Raw genomic sequence first — 20,113 nt, forward strand, 5'->3', positions numbered from 1 at the left:
TTCCTCTTTCAGGTAAAACATATTTGTGTAGCACCTGTGTGAACAGGAATTCAAGTCTCAAGGTAAAAGTACTTATCTTAGTCATAATCGTTAGGACTAAACCTTGTCTAACTGTAAATCTATGCCTGAAAAGTTTGGATGGCATGAATCAATATTTAATCACTAACGCTGATATATATATATATATATCATAAGGAAGTGAGTCTACACTATGCCAGTATGAAGCACACTGGTAAGGCCCGCCCCATTGCTCAGGGAGTGCCAGGATTGGCCCAGGGAGATGTTATCTATACAACAGTGGCCCAATGTGTTCATTCAGGCGCATGGTGCATCTGCTGACATTGTTCTTTGAATATCTGTTCTTGATGGAAATAAGATTGTATTTTGATTTGTGCAGGTATGAGTGTTTCTGTAAATGTTGAAAAAGCTAATGTAATATATATATTTTTTTATCCAAAGAATCTCTATAATTGTTTTAAGCCAACAGGATAGATAATTAGTTGGATAAAAGAATAGTATCTTGCGTATCTTGAAAGACTCAAATACATTTATTATAGGATTAAAGAGCAACCTTTGTAAAATGTACTCGTACTGTAATACAAAGAGGTAAAATACGAACTGTTTTGTAAAGGAGTCAATCAGTCAAATCAATGTGTTATTCTCTCCAAACCCTGGAATGCTGGTCTAGCAGAGACCACAGTGGAATAGATGACCTGATGCTGGTCTCCCTGTACCCTCGATCTTTCCCTCCAGTTCTGCCGACCCAGAGATGCATACTGAACCTCAGTGTCTTCCACATGAGAAGGGCTCTGAGACACACACGGAAACATACAAATATTTAAATTGACATTTTAGTAATGTTTTCAATGAGTGATATTCATTTGTACTCACTTCTTCCCCATCACTTTGTGTGATATCAGACCCTATAATATATATTTTTAAATATTGTTTTCAATGATAGCAATACTTGTTGGGAGAATGCACACATTTTACACAAATCAATTATCATATACCCAGTACCGACCCATCATTCAGGGCAGGTGTACCTGTTTTGAGCCCCACATTTTTAGCAAAAAAATATATATCATTGAGTTAATAAAGCTGCATACAAACATGGTCTCTTTTATGTTTTCCTGAGTAAGGCAGCTTCAAAATGCAGGTTTTTCAGCCTAGCTCAGTGCTTTCTGTGGTGGTGGGGCAAGCCAGCAGAAAATATGTCCCTGAACAAAGGGTGTTTCGCCATGATTGGCTCAGTTTTCTGTCACTCATGGGGACACTACGTCCCCACGAAGTCTAAGGGGAGACCTAAAAAATTATAGACCTTTGGGTGCTGCAATGGAGTTACATTAGAAGTGCCCATCTAAAGAGGCTCAAGGTCATTGGCAAAAGATAAAATTATGTCAAATCACGTTATACGTACAGTAGCTTTGATTGGACTGATCATGTCAACATCATCCTTTCAAAATCTTAGCAGTCATTATCATCAATCAAGTCGACAATCTACTGGCAAATCCTTTTCAATCCTTGTCATATGAAGAGAAATAATGAAGAGAAATTATATATAAAACGTATCGCTGCTCGTCGGCCATTGGACATAAACAAGTTGGAAATCGCAAATTGAACAATGAGTGGTTTGGAAGGAAGTAAGCACAGCACAACAAGGTGAGTCCAAAAATGTCTTGTATGCTGCTGCGTAAATGATGTAATATGCCAGGGAAATATATATATATACTATAGCTAAAAAAGTAACACGAAGTGTATGATGTGTAATAAGCTGTTAGTAGCCCATGTGCCTCATGCTAATAATTTGGTCCCCTTTCCCCTCTTAATTTCACCTACAGTTCTGACTTGGCACATGTAGCCTATAGTCTGTTTTAGAGAAATGTAATCATTGAATATTGTATGAGCATTCATTGTCTGCTTATATGCCCCCATTATTTATCCTATGGTTCTGACTTGGTGTACAGGGAGAACACTGTAAGTACAACCCATGTTCTGAATTCTGTCGTTATACATTTCAAAAGTGCTGAACAAATAGCTATATTGACAACGTCCGTCCTAGCTCACTCATTAATGTCTTAATCGAAATTACGGATTGCCCCTTATCCGCTCGTCGTTCCCCTATGCCATAGATTGTACATCTCAATTGTCAGTAGAAACCACATTGGTTTAAACAAGTCAGCCATATCAGCTATGTTTTAAAAAAAGGCTGAATGATCTGTTTCGCTGCCAGACAAGGCTCCGTTGATAGCCAGGTGTAGCAGTGGCAAGGTGTTGGTACTGCTGTTAGGACAGTTTTATGTAGGCCCTAACAGTTTGTGGGAACCGTTTGTCACTGTTATAGTGCAATTACTGTATTGTTTAGTGTTGTGTTGTGGCTTTGCTGGCATGCATAATGGTGTTTTCCCGCTAATCGCATTATAGAACGAACATTCACACAGTCTTGTCCGCATTGCTGTGCTTATAGTGCGAGGAAATAATAGTTTCTCAACATTTTAAGCTAAGCATTCTGACCTGTTGCATGAGCCTTATTGCTTTCGATATTTTTTGGGATGTAGCACTGGTTGTATGAATTCAGGATCTATCGTCCCACAACTGTCCCAGAGTCTGTTTTGAATATAGGCTATTTCTTTCTCGCACAGAACGACAAACTGACTAATGGAATATACACTTCCTAAAACTTGGGTGCAGCTCTTAATATTGGTTTACATATCAGACAAAGCTTGGTCTGCTTTTTCGGTTTGTTTTGTTTCCTGTTTATCATTAGGGGCCAGGTAAAGAGTAAGCACTTCTTCATAACCAGTGGTGGTTCATAGGCTACTCGTCATCAATTCTGTTCAAGGTTTCTGTTTCTGCTCAGCTCTCCTCCCACAGCTCTCCTAGCTCTGGGCTGGGCAGCAGTGTGTGGTAACCACGGTGTGGTTTGTGTTCCAGACGCAGAAGTGGCAGAGAGGGAGGTGATGTGATGTTGGACACTCCTGGCCTGTGTTGTCCCCAGTCTCGGCCTTGTTTGGCGCCCTCTGTGTCTTTGGACTCTGTTTCCGGTCAGGTGAGCTTGCTGCCCTAGATTTACAAAGGCTACATTTATAGAGGAAAGTTTGCACTTCTTTTTAATCAATGCATCAAAACAAAGACTTGTTTTATACATTTAATTATATATATACAACTAACAAACAGTAGTGTAATATGAATAAACCATTCATTAATGCATTTTCAAATCACTAAGCATATCTTCATGTAGATTACTGATAAAGACACCAACAAACTAGCAGGCTAACTGTTCATATACAGTGCCTTATGGAAAGTATTCAGACCCCTCGACTTTTTTTTACACTTTGTTAGGTTACATCCTTATTCTAAAACTGATTAAATAAAAAAAATCTCAAATTGTAAATCAATAATTGGAAATTAAATACCAGAAGTGTACCACTAGGTGGCAGTGAAGTATATTGTTGCTGTATTGATGCTGTGACTACAGCTTTTCAATAGTGAAGTGTTTTTCAGCGTCGTCCAAACTAACATTTTGGAGTTATATGTACTTATAAAGCACTCTTTTCCCAAAACAACTGTTTGAAAATATGTGGTTAGATAAGGCGGGGTCACTGGAAATAAAGTATAATGTAACTAAACAACGCACTCTTATTTTAAGATTTGAACACATCCATAATAGTAGCCTATCAGGTAAAGGCTACATTTACACCGCAAACATCTCAAGCAATCTTATGTTAATCCTATGACTATAACAAATGAACCTTGTTACTTAGTTGATTTAGAATTGTATTGATCTGATGTTACATCTGTTCATTTTCTGATCATATTGTGTATGATTAAGGCAAACCTATTTACTTATCTATCAAACATTGTCTGCCTGGATTACAACACTTCCTTAAGCAGCAGACCATAAGGACGGATGGAGTTTTCCACAATAGCTCTCTCTTGAACAGGAGATGATCCCTCAGGCACATAAACCAGCCAGTAACTCTCTCTCCGACACTGTTGCCTTTTCTGGGGGTTGATCCTATTCTGTAGCACCACCTTGTAGGTTTTGTTATCTACTTTGGACGTGAATCTCTTGGAGAACTTCTCAGCTACGTTAATGTCCGGTGTTGAGTACACTCCTCTTCCGACAGTAGCACCATCTCCATCTTTCCTGATGATGCCCTGGGATCCGTCCATAGCAGGTCCGTGGTAGGACACTGGCCAGGCCTCGTCTCCGGTCCCCAACCATCCATCTCCATCCCTGTATTTGTTCAACACCTTCAGGGCAATGCGGTTCCAGCCACAGGGTCGGACGTACTGCTCCTTTCCCCGAGTAAACACTGCTTCACCATCCTTAACATTTGTAAAGTCGTAGTCATACCGAGAATCAAGAAACTCTTTCACGTTCACAGAAACAGTGGTTTGTGGAATGGATGCGGCGGATGGGGCATCTGGTAAAGCTAAGGCACCTTTTAAAGACAATGTCCCCAAACTTGGGTACTCCAACTCTAGAAGGCCCTCTTGTACGTAGAACTCCTTTAGTGCGACCACATTGACAAAGTCCTGTGGGGTTAGTGAAAGTGTTCCCGCGGTGGTTGATTCCACTTTGCAACCTGAGACAGCAGACAGAGCCTCCAAGATGAGATTTACGTTTGGCATGGTGAGAGTTAGAAATCTTGAAAACATTGACGGTATGAAGACTTCACAGAGAGCAGAAAACTCCTTCCTGTGTGTGATCAGACACGAAGGCGTCTGCTCTTGTAATTTCACTTATACATAGACTGTGCTGTGAAATGTAATTTTTACTTTCACTTTCTGTTGCAGTGACTGGAAAAACAAGATGGCGTACGGTAAAAGTACACTGACTGTGCAAAACATTAGGAACACCTTCCTAATATTGACTTGCACCCCCTTTTGCCCTCAGAACAGCCTCAATTCGTTGGGACGTGGAATCTACTAGGTGTCGGTCGCATTCCACTGGGATGCTGGCCCATGTTGACTCCAATGCTTCCCACAGTTGTGTCAAGTTGGCTGAATGTCCTTTGGGTGGTGGACCATTCTTGATACACACGGGAAACTGTTGTCGTGAAAACCCCAGCAGAGTAGCAGTTCTAACACGTTCAAATGCAGTTAAATATATGTTCTTGTCCATTCACATTCTGAACTGCACACATACACAATCCATGTCTCAAGGCTTAGAAATCCTTCTTTAACCTGTCTCTTCCCCTTCATATACACTTATTGAAGTGGATTTAACAGGTGAACGCAATAAGGGATCATAGCTTTCGCCTGGATTCACCTGGTCGGTCTATGGCGTGGTCTCGTGAGGCTCAGTTGGTAGAGCATGGTGTTTGCAACGCCAGGGTTGTGGGTTCGATTCCCACGGGGGACCAGTACGGGAAAGAATGGATGAAATGTATGCATTCACTACTGTAAGTCGCTCTAGATAAGAGCGTCTGCTAAATGACTAAAATGTAAAAAATGAAAGAGCGGGTGATCATAATGTTTTGTGCACTCAGTGTAGATGTAGTGAACAAATCTTGATCATCCCCATTATTGTTGTGGTTGAATGATATCAGCAAAAACAGAAGTGAATGTAAACGCTTAAGACTTGTAAATAGTTTACTTAAACTTTTATTTTGTAATGTCCCTTTATCTTTTGCAAATCTGCAGTAATTTAAATGTTTTTGATTTCAAAACCCCAATTATAACCCCAATTTATAATCTTGTTTTTATATTCTCAAAACATTGTAGTCGATATCCTCGCTTATAAACCCAGGGTTGTTAAAACATGATTAAAGCTATCATTTTGATCTCATGGATGGTCAGTCCTTGCATCAATAGTGCTGTCTATGAATTTAAGAGTAGTTCTATTTCTTCAGCCCCATTGGTCAGCTATTTACCCAAACAATGGCGGGATAAACCATTTGTTATTGTTTGAACTGCAGATTGCCTCTATGAATTGTTTCCTCTTTCAGGTAAAACATATTTGTGTAGCACCTGTGTGAACAGGAATTCAAGTCTCAAGGTAAAAGTACTTATCTTAGTCATAATCGTTAGGACTAAACCTTGTCTAACTGTAAATCTATGCCTGAAAAGTTTGGATGGCATGAATCAATATTTAATCACTAACGCTGATATATATATATATATATATATATATATATATATATATCATAAGGAAGTGAGTCTACACTATGCCAGTATGAAGCACACTGGTAAGGCCCGCCCCATTGCTCAGGGAGTGCCAGGATTGGCCCAGGGAGATGTTATCTATACAACAGTGGCCCAATGTGTTCATTCAGGCGCATGGTGCATCTGCTGACATTGTTCTTTGAATATCTGTTCTTGATGGAAATAAGATTGTATTTTGATTTGTGCAGGTATGAGTGTTTCTGTAAATGTTGAAAAAGCTAATGTAATATATATATTTTTTTATCCAAAGAATCTCTATAATTGTTTTAAGCCAACAGGATAGATAATTAGTTGGATAAAAGAATAGTATCTTGCGTATCTTGAAAGACTCAAATACATTTATTATAGGATTAAAGAGCAACCTTTGTAAAATGTACTCGTACTGTAATACAAAGAGGTAAAATACGAACTGTTTTGTAAAGGAGTCAATCAGTCAAATCAATGTGTTATTCTCTCCAAACCCTGGAATGCTGGTCTAGCAGAGACCACAGTGGAATAGATGACCTGATGCTGGTCTCCCTGTACCCTCGATCTTTCCCTCCAGTTCTGCCGACCCAGAGATGCATACTGAACCTCAGTGTCTTCCACATGAGAAGGGCTCTGAGACACACACGGAAACATACAAATATTTAAATTGACATTTTAGTAATGTTTTCAATGAGTGATATTCATTTGTACTCACTTCTTCCCCATCACTTTGTGTGATATCAGACCCTATAATATATATTTTTAAATATTGTTTTCAATGATAGCAATACTTGTTGGGAGAATGCACACATTTTACACAAATCAATTATCATATACCCAGTACCGACCCATCATTCAGGGCAGGTGCACCTGTTTTGAGCCCCACATTTTTAGCAAAAAAATATATATCATTGAGTTAATAAAGCTGCATACAAACATGGTCTCTTTTATGTTTTCCTGAGTAAGGCAGCTCCAAAATGCAGGTTTTTCAGCCTAGCTCAGTGCTTTCTGTGGTGGTGGGGCAAGCCAGCAGAAAATATGTCCCTGAACAAAGGGTGTTTCGCCATGATTGGCTCAGTGTTCTGTCACTCATGGGGACACTACGTCCCCACGAAGTCTAAGGGGAGACCTCAAAAATTATAGCCCTTTGGGTGCTGCAATGGAGTTACATTAGAAGTGCCCATCTAAAGAGGCTCAAGGTCATTGGCAAAAGATAAAATTATGTCAAATCACGTTATACGTACAGTAGCTTTGATTGGACTGATCATGTCAACATCATCCTTTCAAAATCTTAGCAGTCATTATCATCAATCAAGTCGACAATCTACTGGCAAATCCTTTTCAATCCTTGTCATATGAAGAGAAATAATGAAGAGAAATTATATATAAAACGTATTGCTGCTCGTCGGCCATTGGACATAAACAAGTTGGAAATCGCAAATTGAACAATGAGTGGTTTGGAAGGAAGTAAGCACAGCACAACAAGGTGAGTCCAAAAATGTCTTGTATGCTGCTGCGTAAATGATGTAATATGCCAGGGAAATATATATATATACTATAGCTAAAAAAGTAACACGAAGTGTATGATGTGTAATAAGCTGTTAGTAGCCCATGTGCCTCATGCTAATAATTTGGTCCCCTTTCCCCTCTTAATTTCACCTACAGTTCTGACTTGGCACATGTAGCCTATAGTCTGTTTTAGAGAAATGTAATCATTGAATATTGTATGAGCATTCATTGTCTGCTTATATGCCCCCATTATTTATCCTATGGTTCTGACTTGGTGTACAGGGAGAACACTGTAAGTACAACCCATGTTCTGAATTCTGTCGTTATACATTTCAAAAGTGCTGAACAAATAGCTATATTGACAACGTCCGTCCTAGCTCACTCATTAATGTCTTAATCGAAATTACGGATTGCCCCTTATCCGCTCGTCGTTCCCCTATGCCATAGATTGTACATCTCAATTGTCAGTAGAAACCACATTGGTTTAAACAAGTCAGCCATATCAGCTATGTTTTAAAAAAAGGCTGAATGATCTGTTTCGCTGCCAGACAAGGCTCCGTTGATAGCCAGGTGTAGCAGTGGCAAGGTGTTGGTACTGCTGTTAGGACAGTTTTATGTAGGCCCTAACAGTTTGTGGGAACCGTTTGTCACTGTTATAGTGCAATTACTGTATTGTTTAGTGTTGTGTTGTGGCTTTGCTGGCATGCATAATGGTGTTTTCCCGCTAATCGCATTATAGAACGAACATTCACACAGTCTTGTCCGCATTGCTGTGCTTATAGTGCGAGGAAATAATAGTTTCTCAACATTTTAAGCTAAGCATTCTGACCTGTTGCATGAGCCTTATTGCTTTAGATATTTTTTGGGATGTAGCACTGGTTGTATGAATTCAGGATCTATCGTCCCACAACTGTCCCAGAGTCTGTTTTGAATATAGGCTATTTCTTTCTCGCACAGAACGACAAACTGACTAATGGAATATACACTTCCTAAAACTTGGGTGCAGCTCTTAATATTGGTTTACATATCAGACAAAGCTTGGTCTGCTTTTTCGGTTTGTTTTGTTTCCTGTTTATCATTAGGGGCCAGGTAAAGAGTAAGCACTTCTTCATAACCAGTGGTGGTACATAGGCTACTCGTCATCAATTCTGTTCAAGGTTTCTGTTTCTGCTCAGCTCTCCTCCCACAGCTCTCCTAGCTCTGGGCTGGGCAGCAGTGTGTGGTAACCACGGTGTGGTTTGTGTTCCAGACGCAGAAGTGGCAGAGAGGGAGGTGATGTGATGTTGGACACTCCTGGCCTGTGTTGTCCCCAGTCTCGGCCTTGTTTGGCGCCCTCTGTGTCTTTGGACTCTGTTTCCGGTCAGGTGAGCTTGCTGCCCTAGATTTACAAAGGCTACATTTATAGAGGAAAGTTTGCACTTCTTTTTAATCAATGCATCAAAACAAAGACTTGTTTTATACATTTAATTATATATATACAACTAACAAACAGTAGTGTAATATGAATAAACCATTCATTAATGCATTTTCAAATCACTAAGCATATCTTCATGTAGATTACTGATAAAGACACCAACAAACTAGCAGGCTAACTGTTCATATACAGTGCCTTATGGAAAGTATTCAGACCCCTCGACATTTTTTTTACACTTTGTTAGGTTACATCCTTATTCTAAAACTGATTAAATAAAAAAAAATCCCAAATTGTAAGTCAATAATTGGAAATTAAATACCAGAAGAGTACCACTAGGTGGCAGTGAAGTATATTGTTGCTGTATTGATGCTGTGACTACAGCTTTTCAATAGTGAAGTGTTTTTCAGCGTCGACCAAACTAACATTTTGGAGTTATATGTACTTATAAAGCACTCTTTTCCCAAAACAACTGTTTGAAAATATGTGGTTAGATAAGGCGGGGTCACTGGAAATATAGTATAATGTAACTAAACAACGCACTCTTATTTTAAGATTTGAACACATCCATAATAGTAGCCTATCAGGTAAAGGCTACATTTACACCGCAAACATCTCAAGCAATCTTATGTTAATCCTATGACTATAACAAATGAACCTTGTTACTTAGTTGATTTAGAATTGTATTGATCTGATGTTACATCTGTTCATTTTCTGATCATATTGTGTATGATTAAGGCAAACCTATTTACTTATCTATCAAACATTGTCTGTCTGGATTACAACACTTCCTTAAGCAGCAGACCATAAGGACGGATGGAGTTTTCCACAATAGCTCTCTCTTGAACAGGAGATGATGCCTCAGGCACATAAACCAGCCAGTAACTCTCTCTCCGACACTGTTGCCTTTTCTGGGGGTTGATCCTATTCTGTAGCACCACCTTGTAGGTTTTGTTATCTACTTTGGACGTGAATCTCTTGGAGAACTTCTCAGCTACGTTAATGTCCGGTGTTGAGTACACTCCTCTTCCGACAGTAGCACCATCTCCATCTTTCCTGATGATGCCCTGGGATCCGTCCATAGCAGGTCCGTGGTAGGACCCTGGCCAGGCCTCGTCTCCGGTCCCCAACCATCCATCTCCATCCCTGTATTTGTTCAACACCTTCAGGGCAATGCGGTTCCAGCCACAGGGTCGGACGTACTGCTCCTTTCCCCGAGTAAACACTGCTTCACCATCCTTAACATTTGTAAAGTCGTAGTCATACCGAGAATCAAGAAACTCTTTCACGTTCACAGAAACAGTGGTTTGTGGAATGGATGCGGCGGATGGGGCATCTGGTAAAGCTAAGGCACCTTTTAAAGACAATGTCCCCAAACTTGGGTACTCCAACTCTAGAAGGCCCTCTTGTACGTAGAACTCCTTTAGTGCGACCACATTGACAAAGTCCTGTGGGGTTAGTGAAAGTGTTCCCGCGGTGGTTGATTCCACTTTGCAACCTGAGACAGCAGACAGAGCCTCCAAGATGAGATTTACGTTTGGCATGGTGAGAGTTAGAAATCTTGAAAACATTGACGGTATGAAGACTTCACAGAGAGCAGAAAACTCCTTCCTGTGTGTGATCAGACACGAAGGCGTCTGCTCTTGTAATTTCACTTATACATAGACTGTGCTGTGAAATGTAATTTTTACTTTCACTTTCTGTTGCAGTGACTGGAAAAACAAGATGGCATACGGTAAAAGTACACTGACAGTGCAAAACATTAGGAACATCTTCCTAATATTGACTTGCACCCCCTTTTGCCCTCAGAACAGCCTCAATTCGTTGGGACGTGGAATCTACTAGGTGTCGGTCGCATTCCACTGGGATGCTGGCCCATGTTGACTCCAATGCTTCCCACAGTTGTGTCAAGTTGGCTGAATGTCCTTTGGGTGGTGGACCATTCTTGATACACACGGGAAACTGTTGTCGTGAAAACCCCAGCAGAGTAGCAGTTCTAACACGTTCAAATGCAGTTAAATATATGTTCTTGTCCATTCACATTCTGAACTGCACACATACACAATCCATGTCTCAAGGCTTAGAAATCCTTCTTTAACCTGTCTCTTCCCCTTCATATACACTTATTGAAGTGGATTTAACAGGTGAACGCAATAAGGGATCATAGCTTTCGCCTGGATTCACCTGGTCGGTCTATGGCGTGTGGCTCAGTTGGTAGAGCATGGTGTTTGCAACGCCAGGGTTGTGGGTTCGATTCCCACGGGGGACCAGTACGGAAAAAAATGTATGCATTCACTACTGTAAGTCGCTCTAGATAAGAGTGTCTGCTAAATGACTAAAATGAAAGAGCAGGTGTTCATAATGTTTTGTGCACTCAATGTAGATGTAGTGAACAAATCTTGATCATCCCCATTATTGTTGTGGTTGAATGATAGCAGCAAAAACAGAAGTGAATGTAAACGCTTAAGACTTGTAAATAGTTTACTTAAACTTTTATTTTGTAATGTCCCTTTATCTTTTGCAAATCTGCAGTTAATTAAATGTTTTTGATTTCAAAACCCCAATTATAACCCCAATTTATAATCTTGTTTTATATTCTCAAAACATTGTAGTCGATATCCGCGCTTATAAACCCAGGGTCGTTACAACATGATTTAAGCTATCATTTTGATCTCATGGATGGTCAGTCCTTGCATCAATAGTGCTGTCTATGAATTTAAGAGTGGTTCTATTTCTTCAGCCCCATTGGTCAGCTATTTACCCAAACAATGGCGGGATAAACCACTTGTTATTGTTTGAACTGCAGATTGCCTCTATGAATTGTTTCCTCTTTCAGGTAAAACAACATATTTGTGTAGCACCTGTGTGAACAGGAATTCAAGTCTCATGGTAAAAGTACTTATCTTAGTCATAATCGTTAGGACTAAACCTTGTCTAACTGTAAATCTATGCCTGAGAGGTTTGGATGGCATGAAGTCAATATTTAATCACTAACACTGATATATATATCATAAGGAAGTGAGTGTACACTATGCCAGTATGAAGCACACTGGTAAGGCCCGCCCCATTGCTCAGGGAGTGCCAAGATTGGCCCAGGGAGATGTTATCTATACAACAGTGGCCCAATGTGTTCATTCAGGCGCATGGTGCATCTGCTGACATTGTTCTCTGAATATCTGTTCTTGATGGAAATAAGATTGTATTTTGATTTGTGCATGTATGAGTGTTTCTGTAAATGTGGAAAAAGCTAATGTAATAATTGTTTTTTTTATCCAAAAATCTCAATATAATTGTTTTAAGCCAACAGGATATAGAATTAGTTGGATAAAAGAATAGTATCTTGCGTATCTTGAAAGACTGACATACATTTATTATAGGATTAAAGAGCAACCTTTGTAAAATGTACTCGTACTGTAATACAAAGAGGTAAAATACGAACTGTTTTGTAAAGGAGTCAGTCAGTCAAATCAATGTGTTATTCTCTCCAAACCCTGGAATGCTGGTCTAGCAGAGACCACAGTGGAATAGATGACCTGATGCTGGTCTCCCTGTACCCTCGATCTTTCCCTCCAGTTCTGCCGACCCAGAGATGCATACTGAACCTCAGTGTCTTCCACATGAGAAGGGCTCTGAGACACACACGGAAACATACAAATATTTAAATTGACATTTTAGCAATGTTTTCAATGAGTGATATTCATTTGTACTCACTTCTTCCCCATCACTTTGTGTGATTTCAGACCCTATAACACAAAATATTTTTTTCAATTACTTGTTTTCAAAGATAGCAATACTTGTTGAGAATGCACACATTGTACACAAACCCTATTCGATAGACTTTTCTGTCAGCAAACAATTAGACAGTGTTCTTTACCTAGATTTGACAAGCACCTAGTCTGGAGTTCAGTTCCTTCCTGCTTGTGTCCTGTCACTATCGGGAATACAGTAATTATGTCACATTTGTAAAAAAAGGTTTTTGCATGTCTGTATAGGCCAATTTAATTTACTACAAACAATATAATTTAGGGGATTTTTTTTACCTGTACTGCATTTCTTTATTCTTTTTCTCAGTCTTCCTTTCAGCAAATTGCACAGCAGACCAGCCAGAAGCACCACGATGCATAGTCCAATGACAGCTATTATCATCACAACTAATAGACAAAAACATGAAGCACAATTTGATTTGTGAAAATGTCACCTGATAACAGGATGAAAGCCCAGTTCATGCGCTCTGAAGCGAGCACATAGCATGGAGGGTCGCTAACAGTAAACCCAAAGTTGGGTGGGTGGCATATACAACACATAGATGTTCAGTGCCTTCGGAAAGTATTCAGATCCCTTGACTTTTTCCACATTTTGTTAACGTTACAGCCTTATTCTAAAATGGATTAAATAAAAAAAATCCTCAGCAATCTACACACAATACCCCATAATGACAAAGTGAAAACAGGTGTCGAAATGTTTGCTAATTTATAAAAAAATACAAAACAGAAATACATTATTTACATAAGTATTCAGACCCTTTGCTACGAGACTCGAAATTCAGCTCAGGTGCATCCTGTTTCCATTGATCATCCTTGAGATGTTTCTACAACTTGTTTGGAGTCCACCTGTGGTAAATTCAATTGATTGGACACGATTTGGAAAGGCCCCTACCTGTCTATATAACGTCCCACAGTTGACAGTGCATGTCAGAGCAAAAACCAAGCCATGAGGTCGAAGGAGTTGTCCATAGAGGGGCCTACCGAGTGGTGCAGCGGTCTAAGGCACTGCATTGCAGTGCTAGAGGTGTCACTACGTACTCGGGTTCGATCCTGGGCTGTATCGCAACCGTCTGTGATCGGGAGTCCCATAGAGCGGAGCACAATTGGCCCAGCGTCATCCGGGTTAGGGGAGGGTTTGGCCGGGGGGGCTTTTTACTTGGCTCAACGCGCCTCCTTGTAGTGGGCACTTGTAGGCTGACCTCGGTCGTCAGTTGAACGGTGTTTCTTCCGACACATTGGTGCGGCTGGCTTCCGGGTTAAGCGGGCGGGTGTTAAGAAGCACGGTTTGACGCATGACTCGACCTTGTGGGAGTTAATGTAATGTAGCTAGGTGCAACTGCTATGTTAATGTAATGTAACTAGGTACAACTGCTATGTTAAGGAAACACAGGAACAATGGTTACATTGGTTGCATCTGGACATACATTGGCTGAGGCAATAAGTACATTTATGGCAGCTGGACACAAATAATGGATGCATTAAGTCAGGGCCATAAGCACATTTATGACAGTCAGACATACTAATGTCAGAAGGACACAGGAAGGAGGATGGTGGTAAAATGACCAACAGGTGAAATATAAGTATATAATAAATGTATTATTTTTTGTATGACATAAGGGGTCCTGCCACCATTATAATCTAACCAGAAGCAGAGATGGCCGTTACTGGGCGTAAACAAGCAAAGAACTCGGACTAAAAGATAATGGTGGCAGAAGGACTAAGGGGAGTAATTGTATTTACATATGGGATGTACCCATATGTTGTATGTGTATAAAAGCAGAGCCCGTGCTGAGGGGAGTCAGTTGTTCCATGGACCAGCTCGGCTTTGCTACTTTGTATTAAAGCCTATATTGAATTCACAAGTTCTTGTAAGAGTGTTATATTTTTGAGGCAATATTCCACGACAACGAGGTTTGTGTCTGAACTTTCATGGACAACCTACCATTTATAGGGCGTGTCTCTCTGTTCTCTCTCCCAACAACATCTGAAAATAGGTGAAGAATATTGGTCATGGAATTTACTTTTACAGCTCACAGTTAAAACCCTGGCTTTTTGTGAAATTTTCATACTTTCAAGAACTGCAATGTGTTGATTTGTTACCTGTTTGCATAAGAGCAGTGGTACTCTGGATGTTGAGATGATCTGGGTTTGCAAAAAAAAAGTTATGCATGACATTTTAAGTTAACTGGGAATGGCATTGTAGTGGCCTCTGAAGTGTTAAAGAGGATTTTTGAGCCTGATCTTTTTATTAAATGCTTTATGATACTGTCAAAGGAAAATACATAGACAGTTAAATAGATATAGTGTAGCTATAAGGGAAAAACAGGAGAAAAAATGCCATTTGGAAAGCTCTACCTGTCAACACCGTTACTTTGGCTACCTTTTCCCCATTACACAGGTACTCTCCAGAGTCCCCTGGCTGCAGATTGAGGATCTGCAGGGCACCATCTTCATCATAGGAAAACCTTTTCTGGGGGTCCTTTTTCTCCATTTTTATGGTCCCATTTTTTAACAGAGTCGAGATGGGTTCTCGTTTCACATGACTATCTTTCCTGAAGTACCACCTCTGCTTGGCTTTGCTAGATACTGTACAGGGAAGCAATAGGGCTCGGCCAGCAGAAACCTCAAAGTTTTTGCCTGTGGGAAGATATTTATTGTATTAAGTATTGGTAACAAGATGTGGAAATTTATTTGACATTGATAGTAATATGCTCATCAGATGAACAAAATAGACTATGTTTCTGCTCCCACTTAACAAAGCAATGTTCAACCTCGATATAGAATCGAAGATACCAATTGTGACCAATTTTAAATACCTGGGCATTGATGTTTTAGTTAAAAATGTTTAGAAGAAGGGTGAGGAGTCACCCTCGGCAGGAGTCGTGACACCATCCAACTACCTACCTCATTCTCATATTGTTTTTATTTACTTTTTTTGTTCTTTTGTACACCAGTATTTCTACTTGCACATCATCATCTGCACATCTATCACTCCATTGTTAATTTGCTAAACTGTAATTACTTCACTACTATGGCCTATTTATTGCCTTACCTCCTTACTCCATTTGTACACACTGTATATAGATTTTTCTATTGTGTTATTGACTGTACTTTTGTTTATCCCTGTGTTGTTGTTTTTTGTCGCACTGCTTTGCTTTATCTTGGTCAGGTCGCAGTTGTAAATGAGAACTTGTTCTCAACTGGCCTACCTGTTTAAATAAATCAATTGTATTTTGAATATCTGTATAGAATATCGACGAATGCAGGCTGATTCTATTCATGTGTGCCTTAGTCCCACAAACAACTTTACAAACATAAGATGAGTTACCCATGATGCTTTGTTTTATGCATAGATACAGTATGTCCACATCATGAGCCCGTAAGGGGAGGGAGGGGGAATAGGAATGGGTTGCACCTACTAAGAAGGGGGAGGGAGAGGGGAGATGGGGCCGACAGGACAAATAATGCATATTTTCTTTGTTTTCGACTGCTTTTAATTTCTTTATATATATACTTTGTGAATATTAATTCCTGTCTGTGATCTGAACCCCTCGCAAATAAATGTCTAAAAATAAATAATACAAGTTGGTCACAAAAATAAGTGTTTCAGCTAATTTTCTTAAAAATAGATACTTATTTTCTTCTATCACGCCAATGACAGAGCAGTCTTACTGTTGGTTATCCAATTGAAATTGATCATTGGTTCAACCATTCTTTATCGCCCAGTCAGTGGTACATTTTCAGCTAACATCATCAAGGACAGCAAACAGTATATTTCTAGAAAAATATAGAGTGGTGGTCAGACAAGTGTTACATTTCACACTGTAACCTGTCCTCATACCTTTCAGTACCTCCACGTCTGCCACTAGCTGGTCGTTGCAGTGGTAGTTCCCAGAGTCGGATGTCTCCAGCTCTTTAATAACCAGAGATCCATCAGGCCGGAGGTCATATTTCTGTTGGTTCATGTAAGCAACCGACTGGCCTTGTTTGGTGACTATGATCCTGTTGACCTGGTGTCGCCACTGTAAGTCAACAGTGCCACTGCAGGCCAGGTACAGGCGATGCTCCTCAGGCACTGAGACTCTTCTCACTGAGTGCAGAAATAACAAGTGTGAAATGGGTTTAGCCTAACTAGAATAAACTGGACTAACTGATATTGTGGGAAATATAGACATAGACTTCTGAGCATGTCTGCTTTGTGTCACAGCTAATTTAATCCAAGAAAAAATGTGGGGTAGTGTGTTGGATCAGGGGAGTTTTCTGAGAGCCTGACTTGTCCCAAGCCTATGGAATCATCTGAGTGCAGTCCACTTCTACAGTGGCTGTATGTAGAAGAATCTAACTGTTTGTCTACCATTGCATGCAAGGCTGTGTGTCACTCATATCTTCCTGAGTCCATTTCTGTCCTGCTTCCTGTGTGATCCACTATTCCTATTTATCTAATGGGAACATGGCATATCCTTAGAGTGGGAATAAAATTAGCCCACTTTAAAGAAGCTAACGTGTGGGGGTTTTTTTCAAGACAAAACCATTAAAACAAACACAAGTATTAATGGTGTTATTGTTTGGAAAATGTTACTGTCAAGGTGTTGACAAAATGGATTGAGTTTAAAATGGATTAAATTGAGATTGTTGTCCCTTGCCTACACACAATACCCCATAATGTCAAAGTGGAATCATGTTTTTCGAAAATGTTACAAACAAATTAAAAATTAAAAGCTGAAATGTCTTGAATCAATAAGTATTCAACCCCTTTGTTATGGCAAGCGTAAATAAGCTCAGGAGTAAACATTTGCTTAACAAGTCCCATAATAAGTTGCATGGACTCTGTGTGCAATAATAGTATTTAGCATGATTTTTGAATGACTACCTCATCTCTGCACCCCACACATACAATTATCTGTAAGGTCCCTCAGCCGAGCAGTGCATTTCAAACACATATTGCCCCCCCCCCCCCCCCCCCCCCTCCTTTTACACCGCTGCTACACTCTGTTGTTATCATCTATGCATAGTCACTTTAATAACTCTACCTACATGTACATATTACCTCGACTAACCGGTGCCCCTGCACATTGACTCTGTACCGGTATCCCCCTGTATATAGTCTCGCTATTGTTATTTTACTGCTGCTCTTTAATTACTTGTTACTTTTATTTCTTATTCTTATTTTTTTTAACTGCATTGTTGGTTAGGAACTTGAAAGTAAGTATTTCACTGTAAGGTCTACACCTGTTGTATTCGGCGCATTTGACTGATAAAATGTTATTTTCTTTTATTTCCGTTCTAGACATTATTATGAGCCGTCCTCCCCTCCACAGAATCCAATACAACACATTACTGAGTGCCATTCCATATTTTCAAGCATTGTGGTGGCTGCATCATGTTATGGGTATGCTTGTAAGAATAAAAAAGAAACAGAATGGAGATAAGCACAGGCAAAATCCTACAGGAAAACCTGGTTCAGTCTGCTTTCCTCCAGAGACTGGGAGATGAATTCACCTTTCAGCAGGACAATAACCTAAAACACAAGGCTAAAACTACACTGGAGTTGCTTACCAAAATGACAGTCAAATGGCCAGGTTTTGACTTAAATCTACTTGAAATATATGGCAAGACCTGAAAATGGTTGTCTTGCAATGATCAACAACCAATTTGACAGAGCTTGAAGAATTTTTAAAATTATAATGGGCAAACGTTGCACAATCCAGGTGTGGAAAGCTCTTAGAGACTTACCCTGAAAGACACAGCTGTGATCGCAGCCAAAGGTGCTTCTATAAAGCATTGACTCAGGGGTGTAAATATTTATGTAAGTGAGATATTTCTGTATATCACTTTCAACACATTTGCATAAAAAAATGTTTTCACTTTGTCATTATTGGGTATTGTGTGTAGAAGGGTAAGAAAAAAACAATTGAATCAATTTGTTATGGTAGCACAACAAATATGGAATAAGTCAAGGGTATGAATACTTTCTGAAAGCACTGTACATGAAGTAGAATCTCAAATCAATTTTAGGAAATAAAGTTAAATAGAAATTCTTCTAATACACTATGTTTTCCCAGTGTATACTTCCTCTTTTTATGTTTTGTTAATTTTGTCTTGGATAGAAAGAAAGAAAGTATGGGTGGTGTGTGTGTGTGTGTAGTACTCAATCAATGCAAAAAACAAAATGTTCACTGTACCTGTACCTGTAGCTGTTGCACTAGAGGTGAGGGGAATCATTAGAAAAAACAACAAAGGCTTAAAATAGCTCCACATCTTTCACCAAAACTCTTAACACTGCAGAGTTCATCGGTATACGTGATAGTAACCCCTCCTTCCCTTTTCCTCTGTTCCCTGTTTAAACCAGACCAAGACCACATGAGTCTGTGTGGTCATGACTAAGACAGTAACATCATGGTGACTAATGGGCAGCATTATATCATAGACTCAACATTAGGATAACATTTGATAGTGGAAATCCCAAATGTTTCATTATGCTTCAATGAGAGGACATTGACACGTCTTTTCACATATACCTGTTCTATTCTGTGTGTCTTATTGCATTTCATGCTCATTTAAAAATGCCTTCTTTTTTTGATTGATTGGTAAATAAGAAGCCACTCACAATAGGGCTGGGCCTATCTTGAAGTTGAGACAGTGTTAAATTACATCCTCGTGAGTACAGATTTGAACCAGGTGGGACCACTAGCGGTTCTGGGGGGGCAGTGCCCCTGTGACAACAATTTTGGACCCCCTTGTGGCCCCCCTAAATGTGGAGTATGAAATCATTTTTACGGAACTAGTTTTTGCTATCGTTCTTTTTTTACATCCGTTATTAGACAGTGGCAACGATGATGATTATGAACATGGTCTTTTGCCTGCTAATGCCTGCAATGCAGTGAAGAAAACGATTCGACAACAATAACGTCTAATGTAACTGACCCCAGCTTGGCCCCCCCAGTTGAAATGGTCTAGAACCGCCACTGGGTGGGACCCCTGCAGAGTGACTTTCCAAACAATGCTATTAGAATGATGACAGTAGTAGCGAAATAAAGGCTTTCTACTAGTTTTGTGCAGATATACCGTACCAGAGACGGTTCAGAAATGTTGGACATACTTAGTCTACTTCATACAGTGGAGGGCGCCAAACAACAACACCCACCTGGGTGCACGTTTTGTTTTTTGCCCTCGCACTACATAGCTGATTCAAATAACCAACTAATCATCAAGCTTTGATTATTTGAATCAACTATCTGCATTGACCCTTTTTTAGTCATCACATACGCTGCTTCAACTGTCACTTTAT

General features: G+C 39.8%; 3 protein-coding genes across 4 annotated transcripts; all 3 read right to left on the minus strand.

Annotated features, from left to right (window-relative positions):
- Nucleotides 1–3,135: 3,135 nt before the first annotated feature.
- On the minus strand, nucleotides 3,136–4,784 carry LOC145860387 (uncharacterized). Its single transcript, XM_082961157.1, has one exon. It carries the CDS (start codon nucleotides 4,663–4,665, stop codon nucleotides 3,874–3,876), a length of 792 nt encoding a protein of 263 aa, XP_082817283.1. The 5' UTR covers nucleotides 4,666–4,784; the 3' UTR covers nucleotides 3,136–3,873.
- A 4,775-nt stretch (nucleotides 4,785–9,559) lies between these two features.
- Nucleotides 9,560–10,791, minus strand: LOC145860388 (uncharacterized). Its single transcript, XM_082961158.1, has one exon. The coding sequence runs from the start codon at nucleotides 10,630–10,632 to the stop codon at nucleotides 9,841–9,843; it is 792 nt and encodes a 263-aa protein (XP_082817284.1). The 5' UTR covers nucleotides 10,633–10,791; the 3' UTR covers nucleotides 9,560–9,840.
- A 1,615-nt stretch (nucleotides 10,792–12,406) lies between these two features.
- On the minus strand, nucleotides 12,407–19,196 carry LOC106569945 (uncharacterized). 2 transcript variants are annotated; one of them, XM_014141721.3, is made up of 9 exons: nucleotides 19,008–19,196; nucleotides 16,667–16,915; nucleotides 15,181–15,462; nucleotides 14,926–14,967; nucleotides 14,768–14,809; nucleotides 13,102–13,212; nucleotides 12,936–12,992; nucleotides 12,773–12,804; nucleotides 12,407–12,690 (listed from the first exon to the last, which is right to left on the minus strand). In XM_014141721.3, exons 1-9 carry the CDS (start codon nucleotides 19,081–19,083, stop codon nucleotides 12,529–12,531), a joined length of 1,053 nt encoding a protein of 350 aa, XP_013997196.1. In that variant the 5' UTR covers nucleotides 19,084–19,196; the 3' UTR covers nucleotides 12,407–12,528. The 2 variants fall into 2 exon arrangements, with proteins under 2 accessions (XP_013997196.1, XP_013997198.1); XM_014141723.3 differs by having other exon boundaries at nucleotides 19,014–19,159.
- Between the last annotated feature and the right edge of the window lie 917 nt (nucleotides 19,197–20,113).

This window comes from Salmo salar, chromosome 14 (assembly GCF_965601325.2).
Source record: "Salmo salar chromosome 14, fSalSal1, whole genome shotgun sequence".
In the NCBI taxonomy this organism is placed as follows: Eukaryota; Metazoa; Chordata; class Actinopteri; order Salmoniformes; family Salmonidae; genus Salmo; species Salmo salar.